At 39.2% G+C, this 19,365-nt stretch overlaps 1 protein-coding gene across 2 annotated transcripts in view; it reads left to right on the top strand.

Moving 5' to 3' along the window:
* Positions 1-11,193, top strand: part of RPF2 (ribosome production factor 2 homolog) — a 40,274-nt gene extending 29,081 nt beyond the window's left edge. The window contains exons 8-11 of one of the 2 annotated variants that reach the window (XR_009506182.1): positions 887-989; positions 7,199-7,343; positions 8,100-9,965; positions 10,881-11,193. Coding sequence is in view for 1 of the 2 variants with exons in the window: in XM_059941404.1 (XP_059797387.1) it covers positions 887-989; positions 7,199-7,343; positions 8,100-8,270 (419 nt within the window). In the remaining variant the exon portion in view is untranslated. The other variant, XM_059941404.1, reaches the window with a different exon arrangement.
* Positions 11,194-19,365: the final 8,172 nt, after the last annotated feature.

Here is a 19,365-nt window from a genome sequence, read left to right as displayed (position 1 = left end):
TGCATAACTTTTTCTTAGCTAGATGTTATTCGTGTGTTTCCATTTAGCCTCCCCCCAAGTTCAATCTTTTTATCTGTAAAATGAGGTGACCAAACTTGTTTGCTGTTTTCCAAACTCTTTTCATTCATGTGCCACCTTCATAACATTAGCCATGTCCATGTAGTATCCATAGCATTGTTCACTGGAGGTTTTTCTTTAAATTGACTCCTTTTTTAAAAGGAAACTTTATGTCCCTACTCTCAATGGAAAATGGTGTATGATAACATAAATAATGCATTGTAGATTATATCTGCCTGTGTATCATTTAAAATTATCTCATATGTGCCACTTGGGTATTATTACCACTCTGTGGGAAAACAGTCTATTCATTGATCTTGATGGTTCTTTTCTGGATATGACACTAGATAGCTTTTCTTTGCTCATATAATTGAGATTCCTTGTTAGAATTTTCTTGCTTGTTGGCGTCTGCCATATAACAAACACTAGCTCAATTTAATAATCAAAGTTTGAACAGCCATTTTTATAGACTTTTGCCATCTTCACCTATCTGTCTTAGTTGATTAAAATTTTATACCTTGTTTTACATTTTCTAAAAAGTTACTGTTCACAATAAACCTGTTATACTCTGGTGCTGAGCATTGGCTTAGAGGGAGAACTGCAAAACTGAAAAATTACATGGCTCAGTGAACTAAACAGAAATACAGTCATGAGATTAAATGGTAGAGGGGCGGGACCATCAGATTTTTCAGGGATCAGTTTCTGTGCTGCTTTTTAGATAAGATACAGAGAGTTGCGTTTAGAATGCAGCTGATTTGTAACTGAATTTTAAAGGTATGTTAATCTTTTTTTTTTTTTTTTTTTTAAACAACCTGATGTGTGCTTTTAGATTTCTTCAGAGGCCCCACAGTATCAAACGTCCGTCTGGCTGGTTTAGAGTATGTTCTGCACTTCACTGCACTGAATGGGAAGATTTACTTTCGAAGCTATAAGTAAGTGCATTTCTTAGCATGTTTTTGTTAATCCTCAGGGTTAGCATTTTAGTGTGACTGTTTTATAGAGCTCAGACTTAGAATTGGTGTCTGGCCAAAAGTTTATTTGGAGAGTTTGCAGAATAGCAGTGACAAAGTAGCTCTGTGCTGATCCTCAGGTCTGTCACTCCCCTGCTAGCTTCTGCCTCCCAGAAACCCTGCTTTTCCAGGGCCCTGGGGCATCAAACACTACACTCCCTCTGAGCTTAGAACGCTTATTCAGGCCTGACTCGCCATACTTTTATGCAGTGTCTCCCTGTTTTTCTTGACTAAATTTAGAGTGCCAAGCCACAAGTCTTAGTCCAGCCAAAGCAAATCTCAAAGCCCTGAGTCTAAAAAATGGAGTCTGAAAGTAATAAGAAGATTCAGTGGCTAGATTCATTTTAGCTTCTTTCTCCAGCCCAGGCCTCTACCCGTACCCCCAACACAATATAAATATAAATCCTAACAAGCACATTCTGTTTTCATAAAAACCTTAATGACGTGCTGCAACTGCCTTTTGAGGTAAGCATGACTTGTTTTTTTCCTTATTTAAAATAAAGTGTTAGCGCTGATTGATGGAGCACACACTTTCCTAGAGAATACATTGACTCCCACTAACTGCCTCCCTTGGTACATTAAATTCAGCCTGACGTCTGCTTCGCGCTGTGGCTTGGCAGTGCGGCCTGAGCGCCAACAGCCCAGTGTTGACAGTGTCTTCGTGCAGTGGTGTCATTTGTGCAACCATTCGTGGACTTCAGCATTTCATCCATGGTTTTAATTTTGTTTTTTTATCATAACGGAATACATGGTTGACCAGCTTGTGTCCAGTGAACATCCAAATGAACTAAGTAATCACCTCTTTTTTGTTAGTAATTTCCATCTTTGTCTCAACTGTATGGAGTCAGAGATGCTCGGTTCTTTTCACCACATGAGTGGTACCACCATTTCTGTTTTTCTATTTTTTTCTCATTTAAATAATAACGGGCAAAGGATTTTATAATAATTTTTAACTAGTTGAGATTGAAAGTCCCTGTAGTCTGTTGTTTGCATTTCCAGACTTGATTTTGGGGTGGTTAAGAAGTATTATGAAGTAGGTAACTCCTATTTATAGAGCAAGAGATAAAAGATGAAAAATCACTAACATAAAAAAAAATCTTTTTGAAAACTTTTGTTAAACAAGGAGACCCTGGGATACAAAGGAGCTAAAAATATAAAGATAAAAGTCTTTGAGAATGAGAAATGAATAATAACAATAATCTAAAACTCATGGTGAACAATTTCAAAGGAAGTATTCTCTTGTATCAGAACTTGTATTTAGTGAAAAGAAAGATAAATTTGTAAAGAAAGAAAGAAAATACAGAGAAAATAAAGCAAAATGGACAGAAAATTAGCAAATCAGGCTTAAGAACAAGGATAAATTGGCAGTGTAACTACACATATTCGTCCGTCCACTTACTTTAGAAGTATGTAATTGCTGGAATCACTGTTAGGTTAGCATGGCATCTACCATAATGAAAAAAAAAGATTTGAATTTTTTACGAAATTATTTTATTCGTTCGTTCATTCATTCATTCATTCATTCATTTATTTATTTATTTATTTATGGCTGCATCGGGACTTAGTTGTGGCACTCGGGGTCTTCTTTGCGCCATGCAGGATCTTTCAGTTGCAGCACACAGGCTTCTCTAGTTGTGGTGCGCGGGCTCCAGAGTGCATGGGCTCTGTAGTTTGCGGCACTTGGGCTCTCTAGTTGAGGCCCATGGGCTTAGTAGTTGTGACAGGGCTTACTTGCCCTGTGGCATGTGAGATCTTAGTTCCCTGACCAGGGATCGAACCTACGTCCCCTGCATTGGAAGGCAGGTTCTTAACCACTGGACCACCAGGGAAGTCCCAAGATCTGAATTTTTAAGATCAGAAACCCTAGTGTAAAATTTTAATCCCAGGTTTTCATATCTATATCCTGTAATACCTGCTAGCTATTGATTTGAAATAGAAAATGGACAGTGTGATTGAGAGAGAGCGGCTACTGGGGAAAATCCCTAGATGTGGATTAGCTTAGCCTCCAAGGGCTGTGCTCTGCTTGGGAGGGGAAGGAAGAGGTGGTTCCGGGAATGAGCATCACCTCTGAGCCTAGTGACCTGGCTCTGTGCCAGGCTTCGCCACATGACATGAGCAAGTCACTTCTCAGGGCCCCTGTTTTTCCTTGCAAAGTGTAGTGATATCATATAGGTAATTCTGAGGTCCCTCTGAGACGGGTAATTCTCCTTTATGAGAGGGAGAGGGGTGCAGATAGAGGTGGGAATGTGCCAGGGAAGTGTGTCTGACCTAGTGTGGCTCCTCAGGCATTCTCACAGGCTGCTCTTGGGTGTCCTGCCCTCTTCCAACAAGCCCTTATTAGGCAGTTGGTTAAAGGTAGTAGTTAATATTGACACTTACTAATTTGTGAAGATCAGTAAGGCTTATAAAATGGTTTTGAGCTTCTTGGATGAAAGGAACTCTGAGCATGGAATTACATTAATAGAACCTTTGACCTTTCCTCTTTTGGGGAAATAAATCATAGGGTTACTGGCACCTTCCTGTATATCCTATAATAATTAATTCCTTGGAGAATTTTATTCACTATAGGGCCAGAGCTATTAATATGAAACTGAAGATCTTTAGTAACTACCACGTATGCCTTTGCCATGGCATTGGGCAGGTTTTATGGGGAGAAACATGCAAAACAGGAAGTATTAGCATACCTTAAAAAGCAAACACTACATTCTAGGCAAGGAGTTAAGTAATGAAAACAGAATGTCAACAGAAGAGAGGGATATGAAAGGGAGAAAAATAAGGAAATTGCAATTTAAACAAGAGTGGTAATGCCAGTCTTTCTCAAGAAATAGGCAAATCATATTTAAATATATTATAGAAATTACCAATTAATATATCTAGTAGCCTAAACCCATTCTGAGAGGGAAGGTACTGAGTTCTGTTTGTCTTTGTGTCCCTGCATCTTATACCATGTAGTCTTGCAGAACTGAATGTCACTTTTGATTTAGAGCTTATAGGGAAACAAAACAAACAAAGCTTGAGGTTAAGATCTGAAATGGAGATTTACATGGGTTGTAAAGGTTCTGGGCAATAGATATTTGGCTGGAGTTACGAAAGCCTGGAATCGAAATGTCTGTCTTTAAAAAGAAGTGCAGTGTCTATGATGGCATTGAGGGTAAAGGAAGTGGTTTTCATTTTGTTTTTTTAGAGTCAATGTTTAATAGACTCTTCATTTTCCTTAGCATAATCAGAAAAATCCTGTATAAGTTCTCTATTAATACATTTCCTCTGAGAAAGAGTAAACAGGTTGTTTTTTTAAAGGATTAACAATTGATTTTTTTTTAAGCTTTCAGTTCTTTCTTTCTTTCTTTCCTTCCTTCCTTCTTTCCCCCTTTCTGTCTTTCTTTCTTCCTTCCTTCCTTCCTTTCCTCCTTTCCTCCTTCCCTCCCTCCCTCCCACCAGGTCTTAGTTGCAGTGTGCGGGATCTTCGTTGAGGCATGTGGGATCTTTAAGTTGTGACATGCGGGATCTTTTAGTTGTGGCATGCGGGATCTAGTCCCCCTTCCAGGGATCGAACCCAGGCCCCCTGCATTGGGAGTACAAAGTCTTAACTGCTGGACCACCAGGGAAGTCCCAATGATTTTAGATTCTAGATTTCACTGTTAAAAGCTATTAATAAAAAGAAAAGATGCTAGCCCTATCACGAGAAACCATATGGAGAGAACTGACAACTGGAGAAAGTTTCCTTTTATTTCTATCAAATAGAAATAGAATAGTGAACATACTCAGTGAAGTGATTAAGATCATCTACACAGGCAGTATGGCACTGTAACTTAATTCTTCAGTGAATAACAACATATGTAGTTATATGTAGTTACTTGGAAAAAATTTTCTATACTGCTCAAAAGATTTACTTCGTTAGCAGGGCAATTGCATAAATAAAAAGGTACATGAACTGTTCTGGATTGATAAGTTTTCCATTTAGCTGAAAATTAGCATCTTAAGTGGTAGAAAATTTTTTCATTGATATTTTGTATATGTGATTTCCTTGATTTTTTTTTTTAAAGTAATCTACTGAACACAAGATATTAATCAAGATTTAGTCTTTTTTTTTTCCTTTTTTCTTTTTCTTTTCTTTTTTTGGCCATGCCATACAGCATGCGGGATCTTAGTTCCCTGACCAGGGAGTGAACCCGTGCCCCCTGCAGTAGAATCGTGGAGTCCTAACCACTAGACCGCCAGGGAATTCCCAAGATTTAGTCTTGATATGAGTTCAGCATGGTAAATATCATTTATTTGGAGGCACTGAACATGTGGATGCAACTGCAGAAGTACCTGTGATATAAAAGATCAAATGGTCACTGCCCCCATATGCGTGAATTAGGTATTAGGGAAGATGCCATGATGTTAGCCAACTTAAGCTCCTAAAAATGTTTTCCCTTACGGTAGGCCTGAGATAGGCCTTCTCTCAGGTCTCTTCTCCTGGAACCACTGTGAGGAGAGTGACCTAAAGACCCTTGTTTAGGTTCTTTTTCCCTGTGCTTGCTCCCTTCAAGCCCCATACTAATATTTATTGTATCTTTTAATGTTAGTATCTTTTTATTTCTTTGTTTAACATTTCTGCTCTTTACATATCCTAGGTTGTAGGTTGTGTTCTTTGGGGGTTTTTTGCCTTGTTTAATTCGGTATAAATTACTGTGTCTGATACAATGTATCTATCATCATGACTCTTCCATAGCCAGTAAGTGCACCTCCCTGTGAATGGAGTGTATTGATTGGTTGTCTTCATGTGATGCAGGGCTGTTAACAAGCTTTTGCCCACTCACTCCTGCTTCCTGGTGTTTGCTGCTCTCCTGGGTATTCTTTACTCTGCTTTTCTCTTCTGTTCTTTCTCTTCTCTCATGTCACTTGTTGCCTCTTTTCGTACTCCGGCTTTTATGTGAAAAGGCTGATCTTTTTAAAACATTATTATTTAGTCCTTTTTTTCCCCGTATGGAGATCTGGCCACGGTAACAAATTGAGTCTTTTAACTCAAATAACCTTCAGGTCTTTGAGCAGTTCTTGTGGTATCTCTCACAAAAAAAGAATTTGTGAGTCTCCCTTCCTCCCCATTGTATCCTTCATATGCTTTCAAATCCAGAGCTGTTTGGACATATGGTATCCAGAAAGTTGTGGTTTTGTTATATTAAGTTCATTCCAGTCTATAGAAATCAGTAAATGTCTGTGCTGTGGAGAAAAGTTGATTCTGAATAGGTCTTAGAGAAATAAGAATTTGTTAATCAATCATGTAATACAATGTTTCAAAAACCCAATTAAGATTTTTTTATAATCATGTAAATCTTGCGTAAGATGAAGAAGTCAAATCAAAGGATTCCACTTCTTAGAACTGTATCACCTGCTGTTTCTCAACAGTATTGCATACTCTTATGTTTTATTTTTGAAAATAAGTAGACTAAAGAAAATACTTGGTCTTGGGCCTTCCCTGGTGGCTCAGTGGTTAAGAATCCGCCTGCCAATGCAGGGGACACGGGTTCGAGCCCTGGTGTGGGAAGATCCCACATGCCGCAGAGCAACGAAGCCCATGCACCACAGCTACTGAGCCTGTGCTCTAGAGCCTGTGAGCCACAACTACTGAGCCCACATGCCACAACTACTGAAGCCCATGCAGCTAGAGCCCGTGCTCCGCAACAAGAGAAGCCACCGCAATGAGAAGCCGCGCACCGCAACGAAGAGTAGCCCCTGCTCACTGCAGCTAGAGAAAGCCCCCACAAGCAGCAACGAAGGCCCAACGCAGCCAAAAATAAATAAATAAATAAATAAAATTTATTTTAAAAAAAAAGAAAAAGAAAATACTTGGTCTAAATATATAAAGTATTAAGCTTAGCCTTTCCTTTTTTTTTTTTTTTTAATCTTTTTGGCCATGCCATGTGGCATCTGGGATATTAGTTCCCTGACTAGGGATCAAACCCATTCCTCCTGCATTGGAAGTGCAGAGTATTAACCACTGGACTGCCAGGGAGGTCTCTAAGCTTAGCCTTTCTAAACATTTTACGATATTTTATGGAACTGTAATCTTCTAGAACAAAAATATTTGTGGGGGGGACGGGACTTTTATCAAAGTCAAAGCAACATTTCTGTTTTGCTATTTCATAAAGGTTGCTGTTGAAGAAATCTGGCTGCAGAACACCTCGGATTGAATTGGAAGAGATGGGACCCTCATTGGATCTGGTTCTGAGGAGGACACACCTAGCATCAGATGACCTTTATAAGTTATCTATGAAAATGCCCAAAGCCCTCAAGGTACGTGACTTGTAGATTGGTGCCATGTTTATTTGTATATTCCATTCTTCTTTCCAAAAAAGGATTTGTGGCATATTATATTGAAGAGCATACATAAAGAGGTCAATGAAATAGATAAAATTAGACTCTCAGAGCCAAAGAAAGGAGGAAGAAGCAAATAAGCCAACCATAATTGATAATAAAATTGTAGAAACCAGGCGTCAGGTGTTGCTGAGAGCTTCCTGCTAGTCAAGACTGCCAGTTTTCAGCAAAAATGGGGCTCATTTTAGGCATTGTGAAAATGTAATTTCAAGCATAGGATGTGTAACCCATACTTGCATAAAATGTGTTTTGACTTTTGAATGGTTTTAAAAAGCAAGTAGAAATGGCATCTCTGGAATGCCAATAAAGATTGAAATGATAGTTATAATCCTTAAGCTAAACACAGGAAATTCTCTCAGTGCATGACGGTGATTAGTCTTGTTGTGTTGCTTCTCAAAGTATGGTCTGACAATTTACCTGAGAATTGTTAGAAATGCTGAATTCTCAGATCCCACCATAGTCCTGCTGAATTAGAATTGGCATTTTAATAAGCTCTGAGTGATCTGTTTATACCTAAGTTTGAGGAGAAAGGGCTGTAGGGCTATAGACTCTGTGTCATTAAAGGTGTGCTCACTAATGGAGATTGTTAATACGATAGTTGTTGTACACTAGATTTTTACCAGTTCATGGTAGTAGACCCAACTAAATATATATTTATATATTCTTGTTTCATAGCCAAAGAAGAAGAAAAATGTCTCTCATGATACTTTTGGTACAACTTATGGAAGAATTCATATGCAGAAGCAAGACCTAAGCAGACTACAAACCAGGAAAATGAAGGGGTTGAAGAAGCGACCTGCAGAAAGGAAAGCAGAAGACCAGGAGAAAAAATCAAAGAGAATTTAAAAGGATTGATGGAATATAGCCAATAACTGCATTTTTATTGTAGTCTTTACTTAGAATTATCAAGCATCAATTATTTCAGAGTTTCTTGTAAGGTTTTATTGTATATTTTTATAACTTGATAATTTACCTAAATTATATATTATATACATTGTGAACAGTAACATACTAGTATTAGGTTGAAAGTTAGGCTCTTACTGGAGACATTACACCCTGGTATGCCGTTTTCTCTCTGTGATGTGACATTTCCCTCTGCCTACCCACTACAAAGTCTCCTATCTCATTGAGTGGGTGAGTGAGGAGGGATCTCCAGAACAATCATTGGTATTTTAGAGAATTTTGGGTTAAGCTTTAGATAAAGGGAGGAAGTTATGGAAAGTAGAAATGGTCCAAAGTAACTGTATACATGCTCAGTATGAGCTACCTGGAAAGTTGACCCCATCTCCCAGCACATACATACAACCTGACTTTTATTTTTTTTACTTTCCTGTTGTTTTACCTGAAATTCTACCAGTTAGAGATTAATTTTGAGATTTTAAGCTCTGTGTCTTAAAACAGATCTCTGAGATGTCCACTACCTGATCATTGACATACTACCTTACTATTGATTATTTTAAGAGATTCTGCTACTAAATGGAGCCCTATTCCTCTTCTTTGGGAGAAAGGAAGTTTTGATAAGGGTTGAAGTGAGAAAGGAGAGATTAGATAAGTTAAGACACAGGACATTTTAGGGTATTGGGTAGCTGTAGGTAGCTAAAGGTCACATGAAGGCCCTGGGTGTTTGCATACAGAGTAGGAGTAAGCCAAAGCCAAACAGCTTATTTTGAAATTTTCTTGAAGACTGGCCCTGTGCCTAGGAAAATGGGGGAAAGCTTTCTGCTTCCTACTCCTAGTACTGCAAACTTGTTTTCCCTAAATGTACAATTTAGTTTCCTTGACTGAGTCCCTGGCAAAGAGGCTCCTTTATACAAGCACAAGCCAATTATGCTGTAAAAGTACAAACATACATAAACCATGATGTGTTATGTAAAGTAGAAATGCTTTTGTTTTCAATTCCATGTCAAGGAACTCCTCCATGTCTATGTGTGCATGCATTTATGTGAGTTTGCTAAAAGCTAGAACCTCAATTTTACTTTTTTTATCCTTTCCCTTCTCTTGTAAACCCATTCCTTAGCCTTCCTTCTCCCCAGCCCTTTCCTGGCTAATAGTCTCTTAAAAAGGAGGGAGCTGCTATCACTCATTTACACTTGTTACTTGATTATACATTTAACCAAAGACTACACAGTTTTAGATGGAAGTAGGCATTTGCATTATATGTCTAAATGGGGAGAGAGGGCTAAATTAAAATGATTCATATCCTGCTATCTGCAAGTAGATGGACAATGGACAGTAGTTGGGGAGAAGGGGCGTCATGAAAGGGGCATCAGAAATGATGGATGCAGGACTTCTCTGGTGGCGCAATGGTTAAGAATCCACCTGCCAATGCAGGGGACACAGGTTCGAGCCCTGGTCTGGGAAGATCCCACATGCCGCGGAGCAACTAAGCCCATGCGCCACAACTACTGAGCCTGCTCTCTAGAGCACGTGAGCCACAAGTACTGAAGCCCACGCACCTTGAGCCTGTGCTCCGCAACAAGAGAAGCCACTGTGACGAGAAGCCCACACAGTGCAACGAAGAGTAGCCCCCACTCGCCACAGGTAGAGAAAGCCCATGCGCAGCAACAAAGATCCAACGCAGACAAAAAAAAAAAAAAGGAAATGATGGATGCACAGCCCGTACCCAATGTGTGACCCCTGGCTGGTCCAGCTAACAATAATGAAGGCAGGCAGATTCAGGAGGCAGAGCCATGGGTCCTTTTCACCAGCACTTACCGGAAGGACCCTGCCACACTGTATGGCTGTTAGCATAACTGATGCCATCTTGGGCCTGTTCAGTTCCTCCCGTCCTTCAGCTGACCCTACCTAGGGCTGTACTGTGTAGTAAATCTCTGTTGTCAGGGGCTTTGTAGTTAATAGATGTTGTTTAATGACCACTAGGTCCAGGTGGCCCCTGTGCTGTTAGTCTCCGAACAATAATGAAGAGCTTCGCTGACGTATTCCTGGCGCCCATGAGACTAGTTACCCGTTCATAAATCTGGACTTTGGAATTCACTTCCTGTTTCCAAGCACGTACCCCCATACCCTAGGTTAACTGTAAAATTCTCCCAGTGGCAGTTATGAATGCTTCTGGATGTCATCCGCCCTATCCCTCCCTGTGAGTAAACTACCTTATAATAAGCTGATCCACTGATTATATGGAGTGGCCTGCCTCATTTTTCGGTTTCAAGATACTGTCTCAGTTTGGTGGGCATCTTTCGTTCCCTTTGTATTTTTCCTATTTTTTAAGATGCTAATACTAATACCAAGCTGTATATGATTTCATGAAATCTGATTCCTTTTAATAACAAATGCTGCTATTTGTTTTCTTGGTATTGAACATAATCCAAAGTAGAGATGTTATTACCCAAATCAATAAAGAAAGAGGGCAAAAAAGAACTTAGCCCCAAGTCAGTTTTCAGTTATCTGATTATCTAGCTGCTTCTGATCTCTCCTTCCTTTCATTTATATTTTTAGCCACTTCTCCTCCCCACACCCAAGGGTGAGGCCAGGAAAGGATTCACAGAAGCTTTAAAAATGGAAGAAGTTAAAATCACTAAAACCACTGCTAAATTTGACCAAGAAGAGAAGGTTTGTTTTTTAATGGAATTTCAGGTATCGGTACTTTGTCCATTATAAAATTAAGAGCCTACAAAAATACAGGGTCTTTATCATGTCCTTAATGCACTTTTAATAGATCATAGAAATGGTCAAAACATCCCATAATTGCATGAAAGGCAAATATATCCTAGTATATATATACATTATGAAATTGTATAGAATATTATTCACATCCCTTTAAATAAACTACTGTAAACAAGAAGATAAATTAGGCTTGCTGGCTTGAGGTTTATGCCAGCTGTGAAAAGAAAGTCAATTTGCTTTTAAATGTATGTTGTTTTCCTCTCATACCAACAACGTGAATGGTTCAAGTTTAAAATCAGCAAAGATAACACTGTGAGTTTCCTGTAAGTGGACCATGTTAGGCCATGTTAGAAAGTGACTGCCTTGGTTGAACTGGAGCCATTTTGCACTTTTTCCAATTCAAAACCCTTAGGGAAAAAGTTTTAGAACATGGCCAACCATGTTCTAGATAACCAACATGCATTTTAATTTTGTTCTTGTTCTGCTGCTTCCTTTAAACAACTTCCCTCCTCCCTTCCCAACGCATTCTCACCCCCCACCCCGGCCCTTCACACTCTGAGCATCAGAAAATAGGTTCTAAACAGGGAGAAAGGTCTGGCACTGGGCAGGCACCTGCTACTTAGTGGGGTTGAGGCCTATATGAAAGAAGCTTTCAAAAAGGGAAATGGCAAAGCCTCTAGAACTCAGCAGTTAAGGCTTTTGCCAAACAAAGATCAAAGCCCTTGAGCTTTTAAGTCTTTTACTGGATTGGGATTGATTCCTCAAGCTCAAAACGGGCTCAGCTAGAAGCGGAGTGGCAGGTGTTGGATCTGTGAGGCACGCCCTCTGGCTAAGCTGGAACCCAGAGCTGCAGAGGTGCTGGCTCTGGATGCCAGATCAGGGGAAAGGACCTGTAACCAGAGTTAGAGTTGAGCTTAAGCAGAGACTGTGTTCAGGGATCTCCTCTGTCCCTCTCAAACACTGCAAGCTAGCTCAGAAAGAGGTTCCTGCAGGGCAAAGCACAACCTATTTAACGGGTGCATCTGAAATGGACTTGGAAGATTCACACCCATCAACTTGAGAAGTTTATTTTCTCAATCCCTTAGCTAGTTCCCCAGAGTCAGCTGACAAAGCAGATGGCAAGGTGACCTGAGTAGAGATATCACTTTAGATGACAACCTGCCACAGGGCCTCTGGCTTGGCACTCAGCGGCAGCCCTAGGGTTTATGGCACTGCGGGAAAGAGCACAAGAATTCATTGCTGTCCCCTTAAGCCCCATTTCCATCCATTTGACTCACCACTTAAAGCTAGTCTGTGTCACAAATGTGTCTGAGTTTTATGCCCAGCACTTTCCTTTGCATAGGGAGACCTTGGGGAAGGATTAAACTGAATCTTGAAAAATCAATAAACAATGCTCAAGTGGCTAGGAGCTCCTCAAAAGTGGAATACGTGGGAGAGAGGGACAGCAGGTAGTGCAGTGTTGGGGCCGAAAGTTGTGGCCTTAAAAGAAACTGACAGGGCTTCCCTGGTGGCACAGTGGTTAAAGAATCTGCCTGCCAATGCAGAGAACACGGGTTCGAGCCCTGGTCCGGGAAGATCCCACATGCTGCGGAGCAACTAAGCCCGTGCGCCATAACTACTGAGCTTGCACTCTAGAGCCCGTGAGCCAGAACTGCTGAGCCCGTGTGCCACAACTACTGAAGCCCGTGCACCTAGAGCCCATGCTCTGCAACAAGAGAAACCACTGCAATGAGAAGCCCGCACACTGCAATGAAGAATATCCCCCACTCGCCACAACAGAGAAAGCCCACACGCAGCAACAAAGACCCAACGCTGCCAAAAATAAATAAATGTTAAAAAAAAAAAGAAAGAAACTGACATCCTCTCCTGATGCTCTCTGAGCCCTCAGCTAAGACTTAAAAGGACAAGGACCCAATTAAAGACAGGCAAAACCATTGGCAATGCCAATTAGTGGTATGGTTCTCTAAGTAATGTTAGAAGTGTTAGTTCCCAGCGTTTTTTGAGAAATGCAAAGAAAATAAATGAGGCTTTATTTTGTTTTGTGGTAGTAGTAGTAGTAGTAATACGACAAATAATGTTTTTAAAGGGGGCCTGATAAGGCAAGTGGTACAATGCTAGCTGACAGAATTCTTATCTGATTTCCATGCTTAGAAACTGAGAAGAGCAGAGCCATCATGGTTGAGCAGTGGTGCTCCGTAGTCCTATCCTAACCTCAGGGTGGGTGAGATGTGGTATGGAAAGCACCAGGCTGATTGAAATGACTTGGAGTCTTAATGCCAGAAAAGGACAATCAGCTCATCTTGAAGGAATTGTGAGGAAGCAGAGTGAGGCAGAGATTTGGTCCTGGCAACATTTTGGGAAAAATCGTTATATAGGTGGCTTGTGAGCTCTTACTTAGACATGAACGTAGCCATTGCTAAGAGCCACCATGGGTTCCCTGGGAGCTAAGAGTGTCAACTGATCACATTCCTTTTTTTTAAGGAGTCCTTTCCTGGTAGATAGGGGAGTAGTCATTCACTCTACATTTATCAAGCATTATGTTTCAGGCATTGTATATGTTTACAATTTAGAAAGCATTTTCTTTAAAATACAATTTTAGGAATTCCCTGGTGGTCCAGTGGTTAGGACGCTGCGCTTCCACAGCAGGGGGCCCGGGTCTGATCCCTGGTCAGGGAACTAGGCTCCCACAAGCTGGGCAGCCTGGCCATAAATGAATGAATGAACGAATAAATAAATAAATAAAATACAATTTTGATTTTTTTCCTGATTATAAAAAACAAATCATTTTTCTGATTTTTTTTTTTTTTTTTTTTTTTTGGGCTGCGTGTCATGTGGGATCTTAGTTCCCTGACCAGGGATCGAACCCACACCCCCTGCATTGGAAGTGCAGAGTCTTAACCACTGGACCACCAGGGAAGTCCCTCATTTTTCTGATTATTGAAGAGAAACTTGCAGAGAAGAAAATAAAATTATGTGTAATCTTACCATCCAGAATACCACTATTAACATTTTGCTGTATTTTTTACCACTTTAAAAATACAGGTTCTTAAAATAAGACCATGATCTTACTATATTATTTGGAGTTCTGCTTTAAAAAAAAAAAAAGTAAACTTTTTAAAGTTAAAAATTTTAAACTAATACCACAAATGGGGAAGTGTTCAGATGAGTAAATGCAATGAATTTTTACAAAGTGAATGTACTGTTATAACCATTATCCAGATAAAGAAATAGAAATATTGTCAAGACCTACAGAAGCCCTTTGTACCGCCTTCAGCCATGAGCCAGTTAACTACTAGGTACCCTGCTCTTAAAATCAATATTAAATTGTAAGCATTTTCCTGTCATTAATTTTTTTTGGAAAACACTATTTTTGATAGCTACACAATACTTGGTTATATGGATGTGTTAAAATTTTGTCATTCTACTATTGGGCGTTAATGTCAATTCCTTTTGGCATTCTTACATGCAATGTGATGTATATCCTTTCAGAGAAATATTTTTAGAAAATATTTTCACATGTTGATTTCGTTTGACATTTAAAATAACCTGTGAGATGTATAGTGCAGGTGGTATTATATATAATTAGGCTCAGAAAGGTTAACTTGTCTGAAGTTACACAGCTAAAGAGGTAAAGCTGGACGTAGAACCTCTGTTTTCTAATTCCTAGTTGAGTAGATTCTCAACAGGACATCTAAGTCTCAAGGTATTCTTGTGAATCAAATGGGGAAAGGTGATGTAACTAAAAAAGCAGTTAGGCTAATGCAAAACAATTCGAAGGACTAGTATACCCAAAGAGTGTTGATGAATGATGCATAAATCTGTGGTATCTACAAAGGAAATCTTTATTGGCAAGCCTCAGGGCTCTGTCCTTGACTTTTGCTCCTTAAACAAGTTTATCTTCCACTTGAATGAAGGCAGGACACATTTGTTAAATTTGTGAATGACAAAGCAGTGGGAATATTAGAGGACGTAAATGTAAAATATCTTAGCAGGCTTGGAAGGTGGACTGAAGCCAAAAGGAGAAATTTAGTAAGATAAATGAAAAGTTCAGTACTTAGAGGGGAAAATGTGAACATTTTTAGAATAAGGGAGATGTAGATCTACAGTTGGGAAATGACCCAGGGGACAAACCCTATGTCAGTGATCAGTGTGAGCAGACTTCCAGAAAGGTCCACAGAAATTTAAGCTGCACTGACAGAAGTAGAACATTCAGGTTGACTGAAAGAGAATACATGAGATAGACAAGGAAGTCTGAAAACAGCAAAGCCTGATATGAATATACAGTAATAAAAAAGTGGAGGAACAGAGACCCATTGTACTCTAATCTGCTCAAACCACATCTGCAGTATTTGTCCCAGTTCTGGGCACACCCTTGGAGGAACTTGAGCTCCCTGGACTGTGTTCAGAAGATGGTGATGAAGGTAATGAAAAATCTCCAAACCTTGCCAGATCAGGCAGAAATGGTTTACCAGGGGGGAAAAAGGCAGTCACTGAACAAACTTTGTTTTTATCAGCTTAATTGGAATATAATTTATGTACAATAAAGTACATCCACTTAAAGTGTATGATTTGGTGAATTTTGACATTTGTGTAAACCCATGAAAACACTAGCACGATAGAGATGGGAACATTTTCATTACTCCGAAAGGATTCCTTATGCCTCTTTGTAGTCCCTTCTCCCTCTACCCCAAGGCTTAGGCAACCACTGATCTGCTTTCTGTCACTACAGGGGAATTAATATTTTCTAGAATTGTCTATAAATGGAACAGAAGAGCAGAACTCTTGTGATTGGCTTCTTGCACTCAGTCTGAAGATTTTGAGGTTTGCACATCTTACTTCATCTATCCGTAGTTCATTACTGGATGGTATGTCATCATATGGATGTACTACATTTTGTTTATCTATTTATCTGATGATGGACATTTGAGTTGTTTCCAGTTTGGGGCCATTATGGAAAAAGCTGCTATGTACATTCATGTTACAAGTTTTTGTGTGAACAAGTGTTTTCATTTCTTTTGGGTAGATGCCTAGGAATGGAATGGCTGGGTCCTGTTGAACACTCAGTTCCACTAGGAACTTTATGAACAAGAGAAACAGGTTCCCAGATTCACTTTCTAGGAGGGAAAGAGGCAGTAAAACATGTAAACAAATGGATAAGTTCAGAAAGTGATAAATGATATAAGGATGATAAAAGAGTTGCTGAAAGTGACTAAGAAGGGTTTATCTTAACTAGAGTGATGAAGGAAGATCTCTCTGTAGAGCTGACATTTAAGTTGAGCCGAGTCCGGAATGTTGAGGAGGCAATGTATGAAGGTTTGAGGGAGCACATTCCAGGAACTGGGAACTTTAAGAGCAAAGTCCTTGAGAAAGAATGGAGTTTGACTTAAGAAGGATGTAATAGTTGTCTCCAGATGTTCAAAAAACAATCAGGAGGAAAAGGGATTACATTTATTCTATGAAATTTTAGAGGCCTAAGTATGACCAGCGAGTGGACATTAGATAGAGAAGAGCTTGGGTTCAGTCGAAACTTTTCATAGTGGGATGTTTGGGGGTAGGAAAAGGACCAAGTTTTAAGTCCTTTTTTGTTGTTGAGGTTTTGTTTTCGTTCTTTATTTCTTTTTGTTGTTGTTGTTAAGACATTTCCTACTAATATGAATAACAACTACAACTAGATGGGCATGGAACTAACTAGTGACTTTGGTCTCTCAAAGTGAATTATTGAGCAGATATAAATCCAGCTTAAAAACTAATTACACTGGCTTGTGGTAGCCAAGTGTTAAGGAAAAAAAGAAAAAAAAACTGCAGTAATTTGCACTAATTTGTAAGGCAACTGATAGAAAAAAATATTTCATTTTTCTACTAATTTTGGGCTTAACAATAGGCACTCAGAAAACATTCAGGTGTTCCTTGAGAGGCCAGAAAAAGAAGGATGCATTATCTTCTTTCAGTTAAATGACACCTTCTATGGTTAGTGTACAAGGAAGTGTGAGGACATGTTAATAAAAATAGGGATAATCCTTCAGCATTTACCTATATCTGTCCATTTAAAAATAATAATAGTGATTTGAAATTAAATGATATCTACCAAGGTATTAACGCAGGTAAGAGATGCAGTCTTTTTGAAAATGTATTAGAAGACTAAATTATATAATTACTTTTAATTATTGTGCAAACTTAAGAACAATAAAGGAACAGAAGAAGGAGGAGAAGGAGGAAGGAAAGGAAGAGGAGGGAGGCAGAGAGGAGTAGAAAACCAGCTATTTCACTGACTTAAGAAACTGCCACTTTCATCCTTCCATGATGTCCTCAGTCCTTGTCTAGATGCTTCTGTAATCATCAGGTAAGAGTGCAGTCATGTTTTTAGTACTATACGGCTTTGTGTCATATCAATTCAATAAAGCATATCATCAATTATTGGTTCCTTACATGAATGAACAGTATATTTAGGGTCATCAGCAGGAGGATTTCTTGGCAGCTTCTTTGCTGTGGGAAGGGTGCATAAGGGATAGCAGTAAGATAAAACTCTCTAAGGCAGGGCTCCTCAAGCTGCGGTCCCATCACCTCTAGGGAATGTGGTATGACCTACTTTTCCAGCCCTTGTCATCCTCAGGGTCCTCAATTTGTGCAAGAAGACAGTTCATTTACCAGTAGCAGAGGACATCTGTTCTCCATGAACTTTTCAGAGAGTATAATCTTTATTGGGACATATTCATGTGTCATAAAATTCACCGTTTTAAAGTGTACGTATCAGTGGTTTCAGTATATTCAGAGAGTTGTACAACCTTCAGAACATTTTTATCACCTCGAGAAGAAGTCCCATATCCATTAGCAGTCACTCCTCATTCTTCCCTCCTCTGACTAATCCACTTTCTATCTCCATGGATTTGCCTATCCTGGATATTTCATTTAAGTGGAATGGTACAATGTGTGGTCTTTTGTGATTGGCTTTCATTTAGTGTAATATTTTCAAGGTTCATCCATGTTGCAGCATGTGTAAGTACTTTACTCCTTTTTATGGCCGAATAATATTCCTTTGTATGGATATACCAGGGTATAATCTTTTTTTTAATATTTATTTTTATTTTTTAATTTTTGGCTGCTTCATGTCTCAGTTGCAGCACACGGGATCTTTCGTTTCCGCGCGCAAGCTTCTCTCTAGTTGTGGCGCTCGGGCTCCAGAGTGTGCGGGCTCAGTAGTTGTGGCATGTGGGATCTTAGTTCTCCAACCAGTGATCGAACCCGCGTCTCCTGCATTGGAAGGTGGATTCTTAACCACTGGACCACCAGGGGAGTCCCCAGAGAGTATAATCTTGAACTCACTCTCACTCAGTATTCAACAGTTAGGCCCTTTGAAAAATGGGTGAAGTACTGAAATATATATGAAAAACAATGCTCTGTATGGAATTGTGCTGCAAAGGTCAAACAATGACATGAAGATTGTCTAGTCAAGTTATCAAACAAATATGTTAATAAAGTTACACATCTCTAAAATGGAAGTTTGATTCACTCATATTTGTAAAAACAATATAAATTGCATAACTCTTCATTATTTTTTGTTTTATTTTTTAAGAGAGTATCCGAATCAAATCTTTCCCTCCCCACCCCACATACTATTTACTATGAAATGTTGGCTCCTGTTTTAAATGGATTTCTTTTAAACAACTTTTTTCCAATACTGATTATCTCCAACTTCAAAAGCTAACTGATCATTTCTAGGTGGTAAAATTATGGGAGGTTTTGATTTTCTCTTTTCACTTGTCTCTAGTTTCCTCAACAAACATGCATTATATTTGTAAATAAGAGGGGAAGGAAAGAAAAAAACAAACAAAAAAACAGGCTGAAAGAAACAGTTATGGGAGTTCTCCTGAAAGATGTGTTGTCTGTCCATTTCTCCAGAGTCTGTTACTGGATTAAGCCAGAGGGCACTGAATTGCATTTTCTTTAGTGCCCTACCCTGTGTTAAAGAGTATTCTAAAAACATCCTTAAGTTGTTGCATTTCTTGAAGGGTATCACTGAGACTATCACTTAACCACATCTTACAGGATATACTCTGAACATCTGTCTTAGTCTCTTCAGTCTCAGTACCAGAAATAGTAGTGCTTCTTCCAAGGAAGTAGCTTGCTTTTTTCTGAAAAGTACTTAGTGTTAATTTTTTAAAGAGTTTTATTGAGCTATAACTCATATACCATACAATTCATCCATTTAAAATGTATGATTCAATGGCTTTTAGAATATTCATAGAGTTGTGCAACTATCACTACAGTCAATTTTATAACATTTTCATTATCCCAAAAGAAACCTTTCTCCCCTTAGCCA

Source organism: Balaenoptera ricei, chromosome 12 (genome assembly GCF_028023285.1).
Source record: "Balaenoptera ricei isolate mBalRic1 chromosome 12, mBalRic1.hap2, whole genome shotgun sequence".
Lineage (NCBI taxonomy): Eukaryota > Metazoa > Chordata > Mammalia > Artiodactyla > Balaenopteridae > Balaenoptera > Balaenoptera ricei.
This window is presented reverse-complemented; position numbering and strand designations above follow the sequence as displayed.